The 17,774-nt window shown below is 41.7% G+C and overlaps 1 protein-coding gene across 2 annotated transcripts in view; it reads right to left on the bottom strand.

Moving 5' to 3' along the window:
* NKD1 (NKD inhibitor of WNT signaling pathway 1) overlaps positions 1–16,740 on the bottom strand; it is a 111,631-nt gene extending 94,891 nt beyond the window's left edge. For both annotated transcript variants that reach the window (XM_051805631.1, XM_051805632.1), the window contains exons 1-3: positions 16,471–16,740; positions 16,297–16,329; positions 15,903–16,060 (exon numbers count right to left, since the gene is read on the bottom strand). In XM_051805631.1, coding sequence (XP_051661591.1) covers positions 15,903–16,060; positions 16,297–16,329; positions 16,471–16,495 — 216 coding nt within the window. In that variant the 5' untranslated portion in view covers positions 16,496–16,740. The remainder of the gene's footprint in view (positions 1–15,902; positions 16,061–16,296; positions 16,330–16,470) is intronic.
* Positions 16,741–17,774: the final 1,034 nt, after the last annotated feature.

The following is a 17,774-nucleotide window of genomic DNA, read 5'->3' as shown; positions in this document are numbered from 1 at the left end:
AGCAATTAATTAAGTGTATAGCTGGAACTGAAGTTCTTCATGAACTGTAAATATTTCTCTGGTGGGGAAGTGGGAAAAAGTGGATAAAATCACTAGTTTCTAAGAGAAAACAAATGAGACTAAATGAGTGGCAAGTGTTTCACTATTTTGGGTCTCTGCGAAGATCTGAGCAACTTTAGAAAGGATATACTGCTGAAGCTAGGACCTGGACTAAAATACATGGCTTCTGGGCTTCATACTTAAGCCACAAATTCAGAGTCTCAGAGACCAGATAGCACCACAGCAATGGCTATCCATCTCTGACCACCCACATCACAAACACCTCCCAGCCTCACATCCCAGCCGTCAGACCAGTCTTCTAATCTCAGATGACTTCAAAGACTACCTACCTTGTGATCCACAGAGCTTAAGAAAGCTGTATTTAACCTATTACCCTGTCTCCTTAAGTACAACAGGGCTGACATCCTACCATGGAGATCCCAACCGCTAAGTAGAGACCCGAGGGGCAACACCAGCCAGCCCAGTTAGCAAAGGCACACCCTGTTATCAGAGGTGCAAGGACTGCAAGAAACCTGTGCCTGAACCACAGAGAGCTTTAACTTTGCAAGGATTCTGTGATATACACCTGTATATAAAATAGGTGGTGGTCCAGCACCACGTGCTAATGGCTAAATCTAAGAAGTGCTGCACTAGAACATGCAGCTTCCAGAAGACTGAGCTACTCGTAATTACTGTCACAAGATAAAAATATGAGCAAAAAATTATTTTGTAATTGAAGCCAAAAGGATTAAGGGCACAGCCCAGACATCCCATCTGTGGTGCCTGTACTTCAGATGAGCCCATTCTCACCTCTTCCCCTTAACAACCAAGTCAATGATTTGCTATATCCTGTGCATGCAAGTTGGATTCATTTCTTTCACTATGTCCTCAACACTAGATGAACCCTAATTTTGCCCTTTCCATTCTTTACCAAGCCTGTCTACATAAACTGAAGAAACACTCTCTTCTCTGCCCACTTGCTTTTTTCAGACCTCCTTTCAGAGGAAAGGTCCAGCCTTTCCTCTAACCAGCCCTCTTTTGTCTTCTTTCTTAAGACTGCATTTTCACCCAGTCTGAAGGGATTGCATTTTGCTCATTCCTGTTTGATATATTTCTTGTGAGACAGGATCAAATGAGATTGAAGGCCCAGAAAACCCCATGCTGTGTACCCTGCATAAAATGTACTTTCTCTTACACTAGAAAAAGGCTTACATGACATGTATTTTTTATAAATATATATCTATGAAATTTTGAAAGTAGGCAAAAAACATTATAATATCATAAGGTGGCAAAGAATACAAAAGAAGAAAAAAACCACAGTGAATAGAATCTTTTTTTATAAAAAAGAAAACTATGCTTAACACAAACTCCTTCATGAATTCTCTTTATACTTTCAGTGACACAAATTCACCATTCTGCTGACACTGTTGCTGACTCTACTGAAAAAGTCACCCAAGAAGGCTCATTTTAAAATAAAATTTTACGAGGAGAGGAAATGGGGATTTGTAGTAGAGCATTTCCTTCTACTTAATCACAGAATAATTATTGTGATGGTATAAAGTCCACTTGGTCTTTTAACTGATTTAATGATAAACACGTAACATTTTGGGGGTAACTGTCACTAAGACATCAAGTTAAAGAAGACAAAATCTTAAATTATAGTTACCCAAAAAGATCCCCCTCAAAATTATGTAATATCAACAAACAACAAATCCTTGCAGTAGCTCTGTGTTTCTAATAGTGCTATCAATTTTAATACTAGCTCCAGATTCCATTCATTTCAAGTCACTGAGGAATTCTTAAGTATTTACAATCATCAGTCAAACAAGGAACCTTTTCAGCTCTTTGACCTTAGAATCATGAGGTATAAACTTTCAACCTCCATACAGAAGATATTTTTAAAACAAAGAGTGCATTTCCCAGAATAATGATGCTCTAATACTAAACAGCAGCTCAGTTATTTTGTGTTAAGAAACCAAAGCCCTTCTTACACAGTTTCAAAGCAGCAGCTGTGACTTTGAAACTAGGAACTCATTCTGGCCACCTGCTTCAAAACCAGCCAAAATAAACGTGGTGGGATGGTTCCTGTTGATAACCATTGGATGGCAGGGTAGCACAGGTTGTTTATTGCTAGGGCTCAGGTCCTAGACATCACTAACATCTTCAGGATCTCATCTGGATGAGGACCTTGGGATCAAGCTGCATCTGAAAGCTGAATTAATTATTAAGTGCTACTTTGCAGTACTGATACTCAAGAGGTGTGAAACTTCAGTGCACAGCTGAGATATATTGTTCATGGCACGCCATTCACAGTGATGTTTTACTCCCACGGCAGATGATACTTCTCAATCCCTTGCCAAACAGAGAGTATTATGGTCTGGCTTGTAAGGTATTGGTTTCTTTGAAGAAAGGGTTTGTTTTGCTCCGTTTTTGTTTGGGTTTTGTTTTTTTTTTTTTTTTTTGCAATATGGTCAAAACCATCCATAATAGCAATAACAGTAAACTAAAAATTATTGCTTTAAAGCCTCAAACTAGCCTACTTTTTCTAGTCTTACTGAATGCAAAAAACATAGCAAAAAAACAGTGTCCACCAATTCAACCTAGTGAACACATCTTCCAGATTCACAACCATAGCTACTGTAGCAGAGTGTACCTCAGGAGATATTTCAGAGCCTAATCCTGCTCTCCACAGAGTTGATGGATTTCAACAGTAAAAGAATTTGGCCCACAACGTATCAACCATTTCTAATTCTCAGCATTAAAAAGCAAATGCTGAGAATTCGGAAAACTATACTACAGAGTACTATACAAGAAAAACAAACCTTTAATATCTAAAAACCATACAGACATGTTCCTAAAAGTTTATTTCAGTATAACATTGTTAAAGAGGGAGAGAAGAAAAGAAAAAAAAAAAAATCAGAGAAAAAAAAAAGATGAGGTCACTGATAAGTATCCTAAGCTCTTTTCACTTTCCACTCCTTTTTGCTTTATGTTCCCCCTTTACACACACCTTGAGCAGAGGCACATTTCAGACAAAGTAACCCACTGTACCACTCGCAGTGCCAAAGGTGGAAACACGCTCTTCTCCTTATGGCCAGCGAAGGACCCACACTTTGATCTTCAAGGAAAAGCCCCTGGATGGTGCAACTGAAAAGTCTGCTATAAGTTTATTTCTTTTTTTTTTTTCTTCTTTTCCTATAAATTACTCCTCCTTTTGATGTCTATTCTTGCTCTTAAAAAAAAATACACACATCAAGCTAAGATGAAAATTGCCCACACGACAAGTTTGTGTTTACAAGCTTAAGAGCCAGTTTCACTTGAACACAGGTCAATGCCGCTTTAAGAAAACATCACATACCAAAAAAAAAAATCACACATGGTTAGAACACATCACGAGCAGAGGAATTGTGGACTCAGTCTGTGAGGCACCAAGCCAGCCTGAGAAGCCCTTTGAAGTAAGAAAAACATCCTCTGGTCAGAGCACATTTGTGAAACCGTGGGACAGGCGCTTTAAACAACATTCACTCCGAGATCACCTGCGGTGTGCCAGTGGATTGGCGCCTGTGTAACTTCAACAGCGTAACCCTTTATATTCCACAAAGATCACTCACTCCAAAAACCTGTCCTATCAACAGCACACAGTCAAAAAACTGCGTGTCAAAGCATGTACCAGTTCTCTGTACAACACAGGCAGGCAGGCAGCTCCAACAGACACGTGAAGTTTGGGAAACCCAGCCGTAAGCAGACCTTGGTCAGCAGAAGAAAGGGTGGTGCCGGACAAGGCAGTGCTGACACAGAAGGAAAGCATCACCCTGCAAGAAGGGACACTTGCAAACCAGTATTGCACAAAGCTTACAATACAGTTTGGCATGCAGCTAGGTATGACACAAAACGCTGTTAGTCACCATCATCATGAGAAGAAAGATTCTTGGCTGTGGACAGCTAAGTCCAGGTAACACATTTTTTTTTCCCCTCCCCATTTACAGATAGATAAGACTGAACAACAGAAGACTGCTTTTCCAGCAGAGTTACCTCCCTCCACCCAGCTCTGCCGTCAGCTATTAGCACCCAGCCCGCTGGCATCAGTAAGCTGCGCCAACACAATTTAAAGCAAATCCACCTCTGATCTGGCATGTCTCTCTGACAGCCATGCCTCTCAGAAAAGAGCCTCTAACTGAAGGCAGCACTGCCTATCCAGTCCTCATAGTACTGGATATTGGAATTGATATTTAATAACAGTAAATTTTGACTAGACCCCATGTCAGTTGATACCGTGGAAGGAGCAAGCCTCACCCTGTCTTTGGACAGGGATCCTGCTGATATTAGGAGACAGCTGGACCATACAGTAGACCAAGACTTTTTCCTTTCTTAAAACATACCCCTAAAGGCACAATATTAGCATTTTTCTTGTCCAACCATTCTACTCTTCTGTGTTTGACGATCTTTCCTACTTTTCTCAGTGGTGGCAAAATTCCCCTCATTTTTGAGGAGACAGGACTGTCAGTGTTGCCATCAGAAACACATGAGGAGGGTCAGATTACTGTTGCAGAGCTAACAAGGGACCTCACAGTCTTTTTGCTTCTCCCACAGGACATTACCCATTGTCTGTTATTCAATTACTGGCAAATCCAGGGGGCTTCCCACTACAGTGCCTTTGGTTTCTGTCTTTCCAAAATGGGGAAAATCAAAGGTGGTTATAGATTAAGGATAAATTGTTTTAGCAGAGGTTTGCTCTGTATTTAAACAGCACATGCACTTTAATGAATAAGCACGAGCAACATCTGCATGCTGCAGCCTAGCTGGTCCCTCCTGGGTAACAGCAAATGCTCAAGGACACAGAGATACTTCAACATGCCTTACTTTTGACTTTCAGCACACATTTCTCACAAAAATTTTCTTTTTTCCTTCTAAATGGTATTTAAAAACAAACAAACAAACAAACAACAACAACAACAAAAGAACACATTTGGAAAAGAGTGCCATAATAAAGCTGATGACCAAATTCCAATGAAGTCTATGTAGCATCAGTGAATACAATACTTCCTTTCCAAATGCTGGGGTTTTTCATTCTTTTCTGTTACACATCACCATGTTCTAATCCAAGAGCAACTGTCTTTCCAAGTAAAGCCCTGTACAATAGCTTATGTAGAAAGAGATCTCATTTACTTCTTTATGGTGTGCATTAGTCCAGATTTAATGATTTTGTGTGCTTCCTACTGGTCATAAATAAATGATGGAAAACAGCCTTAGAGTAGAAATAAAAAAAAAAAAAAAAAAAAAAAGAATGACACTGTGGTTCAATACTTGAACAAATCAACCTAAACAGATAAAAAACCACCTTCATACAATAAAAATGTGCCATTTTAATGGGTATTAAGGAGTGCTGTGGGAATAGCCTCTTTCAAAACATGCTTTTTAAACCTACCTGCAAAATTACATTGCTAATTACAAATAGGAATTTAAGTGGCAGTACAGCTGGGAAAAACTTTTGTGAACCTGTCATAAAATGATCAGATAAACTGCATCTTCAGGGGAAAATACATTGCCATTACATCAGCAATGTAGCTGTCAGATAAAAGGACTATTAGTCTCACCACTTGAACCTTCCCTCATCTTTCACTGATGTGGCAGAGAACCCAATACAAAAGCACTAAAAGCAATGAGAAGTTTCCCCTCTACTAGAGCAGGGATTTTGCATCAAAACATAACCGAGAAATAATGCAGAATTTGTAAAATTATAAAACCAGTCTTATCTAACTGCACTGAATTAGTTAAAAATATACATTTAAATGTAATTTATTTATGGTATTCAAAAAAACTACTTTTGCATACATATCCACATCAGGAACAAGACCTTGCACATAAGCTTTGCATAAATAAAAATGGCTTTAACTGAGATAACCTATGAAGTTTATCCTCAAAATAAAATTAAATATTCGGGAAGGCTAAATGAGGCACAGTTTTTCCATGGGAAAAAATATCAAAGTATTATTTATTTTCCTGTAAGTACTTGTTTTGAAAAGCCTTTCCTCCCCACCTGGGCTTCTGCTAAAAGCCACAATCTACGTTTAAACAGTGTGTACGCTTTAGAAAATTATCAACCCTCTTTTTTTATAGCAGGAGCTTATGAAATTATTTGATCCACTTTTCATATAGAAAGTCTAGGGCTGACCATAAAGAAATAGGCAGGCTCCCAGTATAAACTTACTGGGATTACATCAAAGACCTTCCTCTAGGATCAGACGATTGATTTCTTCAATGCTTTTTAGAATTTCTTCCAGGATATTTTGGGTTATTGCCTTAGACCTTTGCTCAGCTGGAATGACAGATACTCTGTTTGCTAGACTCTGATGTTCTGTCTTTACAGGGGAATGAGTGTCTGTAGTGTACACACACGTACACTATATGAACAGAGAGAGACTTGGAAAGTTCACAAGCAAAATTATTATTTATTGTTTCAAAAAGAGTAGTTTATTACAGAAACACTGATACAGGCTTAACCACAGCATCTTACGCAACACAGAGACTGCTTGTTATTCTGTGAGCTCAGGACTGGGACACTCTATGCTCAGAGAAAATTCCCACTCCCCCAAAAAGACATTTGTTCTTTATATGCACTTAACGCATAAGGCTTAGCTTTACAGCTACTACCTTCTTTACCTAACTCTTGGAACTGACTGTCCTGGAACTATAAAAGGTTTTTTAAGGTAGGACAAGAAGAGGTTTAGTCCTTATCTATCACTGTCAAACCTTTGGGGAATCAGACAGCAAACTACCTCCGAGGGCAATGCGACACACTACCCACCGTTCTCCTTCCTCCCCCAAGACAAATCTGTCACCTCTGTACCACTCATCATTCGCATCAGAGTATGGATCAAAAGATCCGAGGCTGCTCCCAAATCCCATTTCTCCTGCAAGACAGTACTTTGTTCTGTCACTTCCCTACTGAGTCTATCCCCTTATTTTATGCCTCACAGCATGTGTGGCTGCACCCCAAGATCAAACACCCATGCATGATTTTCTTTCACAGATCTTGAATCACAATGTTATACTTTAATAGGAACCTCAATATACTTAATCCCTTTAAAGCTGCCACAGTAATGCCCCCAAATGCATTAAATTCCACCCTAATCACAAAATACAAAGTATTTCTCTGGATGGGCAGTGTACAGACTGTTCTGACCACATGCCAATCCACCTCTGAGCTAAAGCAACATACACTGCCTGCATTTGTTAGTTAGAAGTCCAAGGATACATGGCTGAAAATTCCAGGCACTTTAGAAGTTCTCTGCTGCAAATTTCCCTCAAAACATAACTGATCTCCCACATTTAAGGGAGGATCTCACATTCTCAATGCCTTCTCATTGCAAATGATACAAGGGACCAGAGCCACTGAGCCTGCATTGAAATCCAAACCCATTTAAACAAGACCAATACATAGCCCTTTTCAAGATACAGGCAAGACACCCTCTCGCAGTCAGCTCGATGAGCTTCAGAGTTCCACTGAATTCTCAGATTGAGAAGAGTTATTGGAGAAAATTACCAAACTACCAGGGCTTTGACAAAAAGTAGAAAATCTGCTGGTCCAGTAAGTCTTGTCCACAAGTATTAAATTTTATTAACAGCTTCAAGTTTAAGGAACAACTCCTTCTCATATATGTTTAGCAGGGACCTTGGTTTGGACCAGGGAACCACAGGGTCTTTTCTTACCCCTGCTGAGAGATTAGTGTGTGGTGGGAGCTTTTACACATATTTTTGCAGGGCTCTTCTTGGCCATTGACCGATGGTGTTTCAGTCTCCTGTGGCCACTGTCTGGTCATCTGAGGAGCAAAAATATTTACTGCACCAAAAGTTTTATAGACTAAAACAACAGGGTTGTTTATTGCCCTATAACATACAATAGGCCACACCACAGAATCGCAAAATGGTCAAGTTGGAAGACACCACAGCGGTGCAGGGTCATCTGGTCCAAACTGAGTCATCCTAGAGTACACGGATCAGGTTTGCATGCAGATGGTTCTTGAGTATCTCTGGTGACAGAGACTCCAGAACCTCTCTGGGCAATCTGTTCGTGGTCACTACACAGTAAAGATGTGCAGGTGGAACTTGCTGTGCATCTGTTTCTGCCCATTGCCTCTTGTCCTATTGCTTGGCACCAGCAAGAGAAGCCTGGCTCCAGCCTCTTAACACCCCCCCTTCAGATACTGATAGACATTGAGGAGGTCCCCTCTCAGCCGCCTCTTCTCAAGGCTGGACAGGCCCAACTCTCTCAGTCTTTCCTCATAAGAGAGGTGTTCAAGTCCCTTGATCATCCTTGCAGCCTCCACTGGAATCCAGGAGCTCCATGTCTCTCCTGTCCTAAGGAGCTCAGAACTGGACAGAGCACTTCAGATATGTCTCACCAGGGCTTAGGGGCAGGATCACATCCCTCAACCTGCTGGCAACACTCTTCCTGATGCATCCCAGGATCTCATTGAGTTTCTTGTGCCCCGGGACACACTGCTGGCTCAGGGACAGCTTGCTGTCCACCAGGACCCCCAGGCCCTTCTTGGCAGAACTGCTCTCCAGCAGGACAGCCCCACTCTGTCCTGGTGCATGAAGTTGTTCCTCCCCAGGTGCAGGACTATGCCTTGCCTGTACTGAACTTCAGATAGTTCTTCTCTGCCCATCTCTCCAACCTGTCAAGGTCCTTCTGAAGGGCTGCCCAGCACTCTGAGGTATTGGCTACTCCTCCCAGGGAAAGTCTTCCTTTCAATATTCTTTCACCCTGTTCTCCTGGGTCAGAGATTCCTGAGGGCTGGTCTTGTCAATGTAGGCCAATGCAAAGAAGGCATTTGGTAGCTCTGCCTTCTCTGCATCCTCTGTTACCAAGGTCCCTCCTCCATTTAGTAATGGGCCCACATTATCCCTAGTTAACCTTTTGTTACTGGTATATTTGAAGAAGCCCTTCTCATTTTCCTTGACATCCTCGGCCAGATTTAATTCCAGATGGGCCTTGGCCTTCCTTGTCTCATTTCTGCTTACTCTGACAAACACGAATGAAGCCAGTGCTACTCAACTTCACAAGTGTTATAGGACCTCCTAACAAGAGACTGCAGCACTCCCTTCCTCAAACTGGATTCTGTATGACTAAACCAGAAGTATTTCTGACATATGACAGGCACCCATCAGCTCATGTGAGACACAAACTTACAGGGATTAAAGAATCTAGCTGAACACTTCTTTGCAGATATAAGCCTGTTGGAATGCCCACTCCCATGGCAAGCCAACGGATCAGTCCTTATTAAACAGTGTACATGTGGTTACATGACAGCAGTCTGTTTGGAAGACACTAACTGTACAGGACTTTTCCAGCTCAAAAAAGGATGTCTCACATGTTCAGAAGTGTCATCTTCAAATTAGAAGACAATTTATATGCCATGTTGCTCTTCTGACAATAAATCCAGAAGCTTACAAAGAGTGAACGTACTGTACAACTGCGCCCCTTGCAGAGAGACCAGGAGAGCAGTAGTTGAACAAGCAAAAATCATTTCCCTTTTCTCTTAGCTTACACTAAATGCACAGCCCTTTCAGCACAGCCAACACCACTGGCGTTCCACCACCACAAGACAAATGTCATGAGATACTGCAATACAAACATGCTTTGCTGGCTCAGAAATCAGACACAATGAAGATTTTGCATTTGGAACTTGGTTAATAATTCTTGAATGGAATACAGGCCAACTTAGTCTCCCATAGCTGTAGTTAATCTGTAGGAGTAAATACAAGCTTAGTTTTGCTGCCAATGTTGGCAGATATGACTAAATAAATTCACAGAGAAAGTATATTTGACCATTTCTTCGCATTATTTTTTTAGCTAAAACTATGCTTCACTTTCCATGAAAAGATATCCATAAATATCACATAGTTTGAAAACTCACAAGTATTTAGAGTAACAAGTATATCAACTAGAAAAGTAGTTCCATTACAAAAAAACCCCAACAACTTCAAGTATTCTGTACATGTGAACATCTACCATTTACTTTCCAACCAGTTTTGATGATGACATTCACGACGCAAAATCCATCTGCAAGGATTTCTATAAAGGCCAACATCTGCAGCACTGGGAACAACGTTCCATTTTGATTTAAATATCATCACTGAACAATTATTTCTCCAGCTTTGGAAAAACTAACTCCAACAAAGTTTCAGTACTCAAGAGACTTCTCTTTCCTCTGTTCATAACCCAACTCAAAAGAAATCATAAAAGTCAACTAAGATCTTCTTCTTCTGAAGGGTGCCTACAAATAGCCACTTACCGAGCTCCTCCTGGGTCTTATTACAGATCTCAAAACCTACAGAAAACCCTTCTATTAATGAATGCTGCTGAAAAGAACATTCCCATATGTCGACAATCATGTGCTGCAAATGTTCCATTTTTGTTATAACTAAAGTTTTAGTGTGAAGTCTGGACTACATTATTTACATTTAAGACATTAAAGAATATACCATATTGTTGTTACTTTTCATCCCAATTTACAGAAGAAAGTGTACTCCATAACCAAGGCCTTCTTATCCAGAAGAATTAAGGTTTCACTAAGCCAACAGGGACTATCAGGAGCCCAAGAGACATAGATGAGGACTTCATCCAGCTACTACACAGAATATGCTTTCTTCTTACAAACACCAAACTAACTCCACTTTAGAAGAGGTGGGAGAGGGTTTAGAGAGAGGGTTGTTAGAGATCAAAAAAAAGTTACTTTAATGAGACTGTTTGCAGAAACTTCACGGGCCATTCAGCTTTCCAATCAACATGCCAAATTAAAAGTGCACCACAGTAAATCTGAAAGACCTATAAAACGAGCCCTGATGAAATACAGACTGTCTTCCATCCACCTCCTCCATATGGCTCAAGCAAAGTCAACTTTTAATGTCATAACACAAAATATTTAATTTATGCTTTTCTTCATATGTCAATTTAACCTCTGGCACATAGCTTTGAAACCATGTAAGGATGCCTAACACTTTCCATATGGCAACTGAATTGTGGCTTTTAATTGCACCAACTGGTATCATTCAAGGATAATTCCCTTGGAATCCAGCTTTCTGCTACAGTATTGGCCAATTCACTAATCTCATCACCATGGCACTAATACTTTCAGAGACTCTTTGATTGTTAATATTCATATTATAATTTTCCCAAACCAGAGCTGTCAAGATATACTGTGTGCACCACTAATTAAATTATCTTGGTTTGTTGGCACCAAATTTCAACACTAAATAAGATTCTACTTCTCTCTCTATCAATACAAAGTTTGGCAATTTTATTTTGAACGCCACACAGAATATTTGTGTGTATTAAAATACTTTTTAGTCATACCAGTATCTGTCACTGCTGAGTCTGTTGTTTATTTTAATCCTCAGAGTCAATAAAAACAATTATCTATATAATACTGACATTAATGAACTTGAAAATATTTCAGTTAAAAAGATCACTTCAAGCAGTCACACAAGATAGCATCCAAGGAAATTTTCATTGCTCTTGTCACCATATCAGTACGAAGGCAATCTTTCAAATGTCATTCCACCCCTGAAATCACCCCAAAATAGTGCTACAATTACATCTTCCATTTCAACAGCCTTTAAGCCATAGTATGCACATACCACTAAAGAAGTCTCTTTTCTGTTTCTTATTTTCATTTTGGATGAATGACCTCCCCAGCTGTGTCTTCCAGAAGGCGATGTATTTTTAATATGCACACACACACATATGCTATTTAGCAGTGGGGGATTGGGAAGGATTTTTTTTTTTTTAATTTAAGATTGATCATACTAGAGGAGCAGTGAAGTTGACACTGGTGTTGTCTCCTCTCAGCCATGCAAGGAATGCCCATTAATGTCACTGGCAGTTACAGGCACAGAACAAATGGAGAACAAGCCCCACCTCTGAAGTACTGATGTGCCTCAGCATTTCATACTGTATTAGTCCCAAACCAGATATTCAACTCTAATTAATATCAATTAGGGTTGAACAAGAGGATCACTAGCACCAAAGAGCCCAGCAGAAGTGGTAAGCTAAAGTCTTTCCTATTTTACCTAAAATGATCACCTTCAATGGGACTCACTGAGAGTTGGTTTAAGTATTAATTAAAAAACACAATATTTTTTTCCATTCCCAAGCACAGATCTGAATGAGACGCACAAGAAACCAGTAAAATTTCTTGTGGCTTTGAAGATAAAAGTAAATTGAACTAAGCGAATGTCATATTTAAAATTTGTCCCTCTAGCACTAAACTACTTCTCAGTTAAATAAATAAATACTTGAATATTTGCAAACAATGTGCATCTCCAAAAATAGTTTGCAAAAGTAAACACACTGAGTAAATTTAAGCTTAAGAATTATACAGCATCAGAAAACTGTTCTGGGTACAAGGTAGCTCTGTCATGAAGCAGCAAAAGACGTGTATTCAGTTGCTCTAACAGATTTACAGCCTCAGTGGTTTCAATTAGCTTTGAACTAGAAGTTGACTCTGGACCTCATACTTTTCATGGATGGAACAGAATTCCTTTTTTATTTAATCCTACATGATGTGGAAGGCTGCAGCCCAGCCCTCAGCCTCCAGAGTCATTAAAACGTTTAGAGCAGAGCAGCCCCTGCTGGGCGGGTGGCACTGGTTTAATGAGATCAGAGCTCCCGGCCCAGCACCGGCAGCTTCACACGCACCTCGAGTGCATGTCTGGGACACGCTCCCCTTCCTCTGGCTCATGCCTTCACCCAGCAGTGTACCAGGAGATCCTCCTCAGATGGCTGGTGCATTTGGTAGTAGCTGGACACTAATGGCTGTTCTTTCAGTGAATTGGAGGAGGGAGACACAGATGGACAGGACATAACATGGACAACACATCAGCTGAGGGAAGTCTGCTCTAGCCAAGAAACTCTCAAAACTTCTGTTCAGAAGGAGAAAAAGTGTTGTATAATTGAGCTCTGCTTGAGCCAAACACCCCTTGAGTGAAGTGATGTAAAGACCTCCCCTCCACAACTACTTTAAATTCAATCATTCTAGAGAGGACTACAAATGAAATTTTATTGTTTTCCTGTATTAGTCACTCATTCCTCTTGTAAAATGCTATATGAATTCCCTGACCTTCATTGTCATCTCCCCTGTATGACTAACTTCACCAAAACAACTCAGTGCCTCTGCTCTTCAGGGAAACAGCCTTCCAATTACAACCTAGACAGAATTCTTGGCTTACATAGAGCAATATATGTCAAATTGCACTACCATACCTAAGTTTTGACAAAAATTATTCAAATCTTTGAAGTTTCAGACTTGGAAGACGCTAAGTGCTCTCCTCTCCCATCAACAGGTCTTTGGAGGGAACTGAATTTCACCAAATATGCCCTACTTCCTAACAAAACCACCATGAACAAAGCTCTAGGTAAGGAATCCTACTAGGAAAATTATTTCTAGGATTTTTTTTTTAATTCTGCTGGATGTTTCAGTGAATGCAGATGTTTTCATCAGTGTTTGATCTAACTTTTTCTGCCATAAGTCACAAACGCAGCAAATAGGACCTACTTGGGGGCAAAGGAATGTTTTACTGAGAAGCCAAAGTTTCAGCTGTGACACAATGAAACTGTAACATTTCACAGAGCCTTTTAAGCTTATTTTAGGATGAATATTTTATGATGAATTTTGGTCGATGTTGAGACTACACAACTGTCCCACACAATCCCCAGTGAGTAAACCATTAGTAGAAGCAACTACTATTTCTACATCTTGAGGTGAATGAAGAACCAAGAGGTTAGGCTACAATTCACTTTGTAATTTGGTATAATTATACAAGAGATCAAAGAGATCTCAGAAGAGAAGCAATCATGCAATCTCAGTTATGGAGTCAATAGCTGTGACTTCATAATCCTCATCAAAATGACTGTACATATGGCACATCTGGTTCCAATGTAGGATTAGAAATGCATCCTTCCATATTCCAAAAGTTCATATTTTAAAGGAACTTTAATGTAGCTGTCCCAGTGTGCCTGTGACAGGATGACAATTAAACTACATAAATTAGCTGGCTATATATGCATATAGATACTACCAAATACATTAGGTAGTAAATGGCAAATATTTTTGAACATTCAGAAACAGCTCTATAAGGATGACAGTAAAAAGCCTCATGGGATCAGTGCTTTTAAAAACACTTAAACCTATTTACAATTTTATAACACACTAAAACTTCAGACTAATATTCAGTTAATGGCTTGCTAATTGCTGAGGCATCATGAGGAAGACTTCCTCTTGAGTAAGAAGAAAAATACTTTCTACTGTCATTCCAGCTGAGCAGACCTCGTGAAGCTGACAACTGAAGAGTGTCATGAATAGAAAGTATCTTTGACAAAAGATATTTTCTCCTTATTTTCAGAAAGCAAATTATCTTTGTGGAAGAAAATATATTTCGCAAACTAAAGTCAGAGTTTTTTACCTTTAACTCTTGTATTTTAAACCTATGGTTTTAGTTTGGCAAGTTGAGCTTCTTTTCTAGAAAATATACATGTGAAAGGTAGAACACATCTAAAAAGCTTGACTTACAAAAGCTGTGATAATTGAAAAATAATTGAAAAATAATTAAAAGCATGTGTTTCTACTCTGCATCTGTATCATACATGTATGATCTATTAGAAATGAGAACTTCTTTATTTGGACATAATTGTTTCCAAGTAAAGCACAATAAAAATCACTTCAACCAACCATACCTGCAAGCCGATGGTGATTACGCTTATCAATTACAAACACTCCCTTTGCCCTGCTTCTAGGAACTCTCACAATTTATCCTCCTTGAAATACAATACTGGTGGAACCTAAAAAGTCATCATTAGCTTTTACCATACTACACATCTTCTACTCACTTTAACATCCCACCTGAAATGTGGTATTCTCCACTTGTGAGTTAATTTTTCCCGAGACAGAAGAAGTCCAAGCTTCTGACAATACAACTGGTAGCTGACAAAGCAAAGAGCCTGCAGGAGGTTTGGTGGCCCTGCTCTGCTTGTGCTTTCAGAGCCACATTGCTTGCTGGGAAGCACAGATTCCAATCTCCCCATCTCTCAGGTTACCTTTCCAGTGATGAAGCTTTCAGGGCTTGATCCAAAGTCAATGGGAGTCTTTCAGTAAACATCAATAAGCTCTGGATCATACCCTGAAACACTTTGAGGACCATATCTAAGAATTGTTAAGTCTGTTTACCTCCCATCGTGCCTTTTTGTTTAAAGAGACAACATTCAGGATAAATAAAAGAAAAAGGCAACTAAAATATTTCTTCCAGCCCTGGTTTACATGGAGAGCTGAAGGAAAGAGAAGGGGTGGAAAGCGACCAATGTGGTAACAGCCAGGACAAGTGACATATACAGTAACTCTTATGGAGAAAGTCAGCCACACATTATTAGCAAAGAGCAAATAAATAACTATACACTCTTCAGGGACTTCTCCTTTCCTGCCAAAATGTCACAGGCAAACTTGTGCACTAAACTGGCTTCACAAGCTTGCACACACTGGCTGGCTGCGGGGCTTTTCCCAGAGATTCTCTGTTTGTTCCTGTTTGTAAAGGGTTTTGTTCTAATCGTACTGCCCAGACACCAGCAGTCAGGTTCCCTTACTCCTCAGGCTTTTGTACCCTCACCAAGTTTGCTCTGCAGCTCCCAACTTCATCAAAGGACAGAAGGAAACCACCCACGGGGCAGCCCCTTGGAGCAACATTAGGGCAAAGAAAACCTTCATTTGCACAACCGCCCCTCGGGAGGGAAACAGGGATGTAGAAAGAGCTTTTGCTTTTCACTATTTCAAAAGGAAGGGGCGGGGGGGGCAGCGAGGAAGCTGACATACCCTGGCGCTGGAGAGCCTGCAAACGGCCCGGTGCTGGCAGCCTTGCTGGAGTCCCGAGCTGCTGCCGCCGCTGCTGCTGCCCCCGGAGTATTTCTGCTTCACCATCCAGTCCTCCAGCCCTTTGCGAGCCAGAGAGGCGTTCACCGCAAAACTATCACCTAGAAAAGAGACAATGCCGCCGCTGAGCGCCCGCAGAGCCCGCCCGGCCCCCGCGGCAATCCCCGCTCCCGGCCGGGCTGAGGCTGGAGCCGGGGCTGGAGCCGGAGCCGGGGCGGGCACGGAGAGCGCAAACCGCGGCGGAAAGTTGAGGGAAGAGGAGGGCAGGGGGCCGGGGGCAGCCGGGCGGACCGGGGGAAGGCGTTCAAAGTTACTGGCAGTAAGGAGCCATCCCTACCTTCTGGACTTTCTCTGGGTTTACAAACGGCAGCTAGGCAGATCCGGAGGAAAGTGTGTGAGGGAAATAATAAAGGAAGATCGTTAGATACCAGTACAAAATCACAGCAACAAACCGAGTAAAAATCCAAATAAGGGGAAGGGGCTAAGGAAGTAGCAAGTGAAAGGAACTAACCATGTTTCGAGTGAAGTTTCCCCATCTCTCTGCATTGATCTGCAATTACGATTCATTTGACTGTGTTCAGTAGGGTCAGGTTCGCTTGTTGTTATTTTTGTAGATATATAAAATCCCAGCGTGTTTAGAAATCCATGTGCTCCGCTTCTCCCTGCTAAGCACAAGCGAGCTCAAATCTCAGCTCCTCTCCTGCAGCACGGTCCGGCGTCCCCCTCTCCGCCCCAGCCTTCCTCCTCTCTCCTCTCTTTCCCAAAGACAGAGGCGGTTACAAAAGACCTTACTTCACCCACCGGGGAACATGATTGACACCTCATTGAGATTAGACCACTTGCAGGCAGCCTCCGCCTTCCCATTGGGCCGCGGCGGCAGATGAAAGGGGCGAGTGAGCCTTTTGGAGGCTCAAAAAGGAAGAAAGGAAAAAAAAAAAAAAAAGAAGAAAGAAAAAAAAAAAGAAAAAGAAAAAAAAAAAAAAAAGAAAAAGGAGCAGCAGGGGCGCGTTTCACTTCCAGCCAGGCACGGGCGGCGGGGCCGGCCCCTCTCCGCGCCCCGCGCAGCCCCGGGCGGACAATGCGCGGAGCTGCCCCCGCCCTCCCGCCCGCCGGGCAGCACCGCCCTCCGCGGGTGCGCGGGGCCCGCGGGCAGCGCTCGCTCCCTGCGGGGCCGCTCTGGGGGCCGCTCGGCCCCCGCGGGTCCCGCCACCCCCGCCCGCCCGAAACCAGTGTCCCCGCACGGGCCGCGGGGTCGCCTCCCGGCCGCGCCTCCTCGCCAGGGATGCCGAGGGATCCGGACAGCGCGCAGCGCGCCCCGGGATGTCCGCACGCTGCCTCCTCTGTGCTCGGGCGCGGGGCTGAACCCCTCGTGTCCCTACTTGGCGGTATCTGGATTGCGAAGGAAGCCAGCATGTCTGGAAAAGCAGTTGGAAAAGTCTATTGACTTAGTCCTGCAAACTGTTTTTCACGGGCATCCCTTCGCACACAAGTGATCCTAATGAAGCCACTGTTAACGCCAAAATGCAGTTTTCAGGGTCAGGTCCGGAACCCTTTCTCAGTGACTTAAAATGCTGGCAGCAACAGGACAAGGTCTCTCTCAGCTTTTTTTAATTATTAGTTAAGCAGATTAGATCAACAAAGAATCTCCCCTTCTTCTCCAATTTATGAATGGTATATTTTTTACATATAGCATAAACTAAAAGGAAACTTGCTGCTTCATAAAGACAATTCTCACAGTCATTAAAAATTTGCTTCCTTCTTCTGTCTGGTCGTTATTTTTCTGTTTATGAAAATCACATCTCCCTTGAGATCCTT

This window comes from Manacus candei, unplaced genomic scaffold, assembly GCF_025592945.1.
Source record: "Manacus candei isolate 608988 ecotype Guabito, Panama unplaced genomic scaffold, ASM2559294v1 h1tg000065l, whole genome shotgun sequence".
In the NCBI taxonomy this organism is placed as follows: domain Eukaryota; kingdom Metazoa; phylum Chordata; class Aves; order Passeriformes; family Pipridae; genus Manacus; species Manacus candei.
Note: the sequence above shows the minus strand (reverse complement) of the source record. Positions and strands in the feature narration are given on the sequence as shown.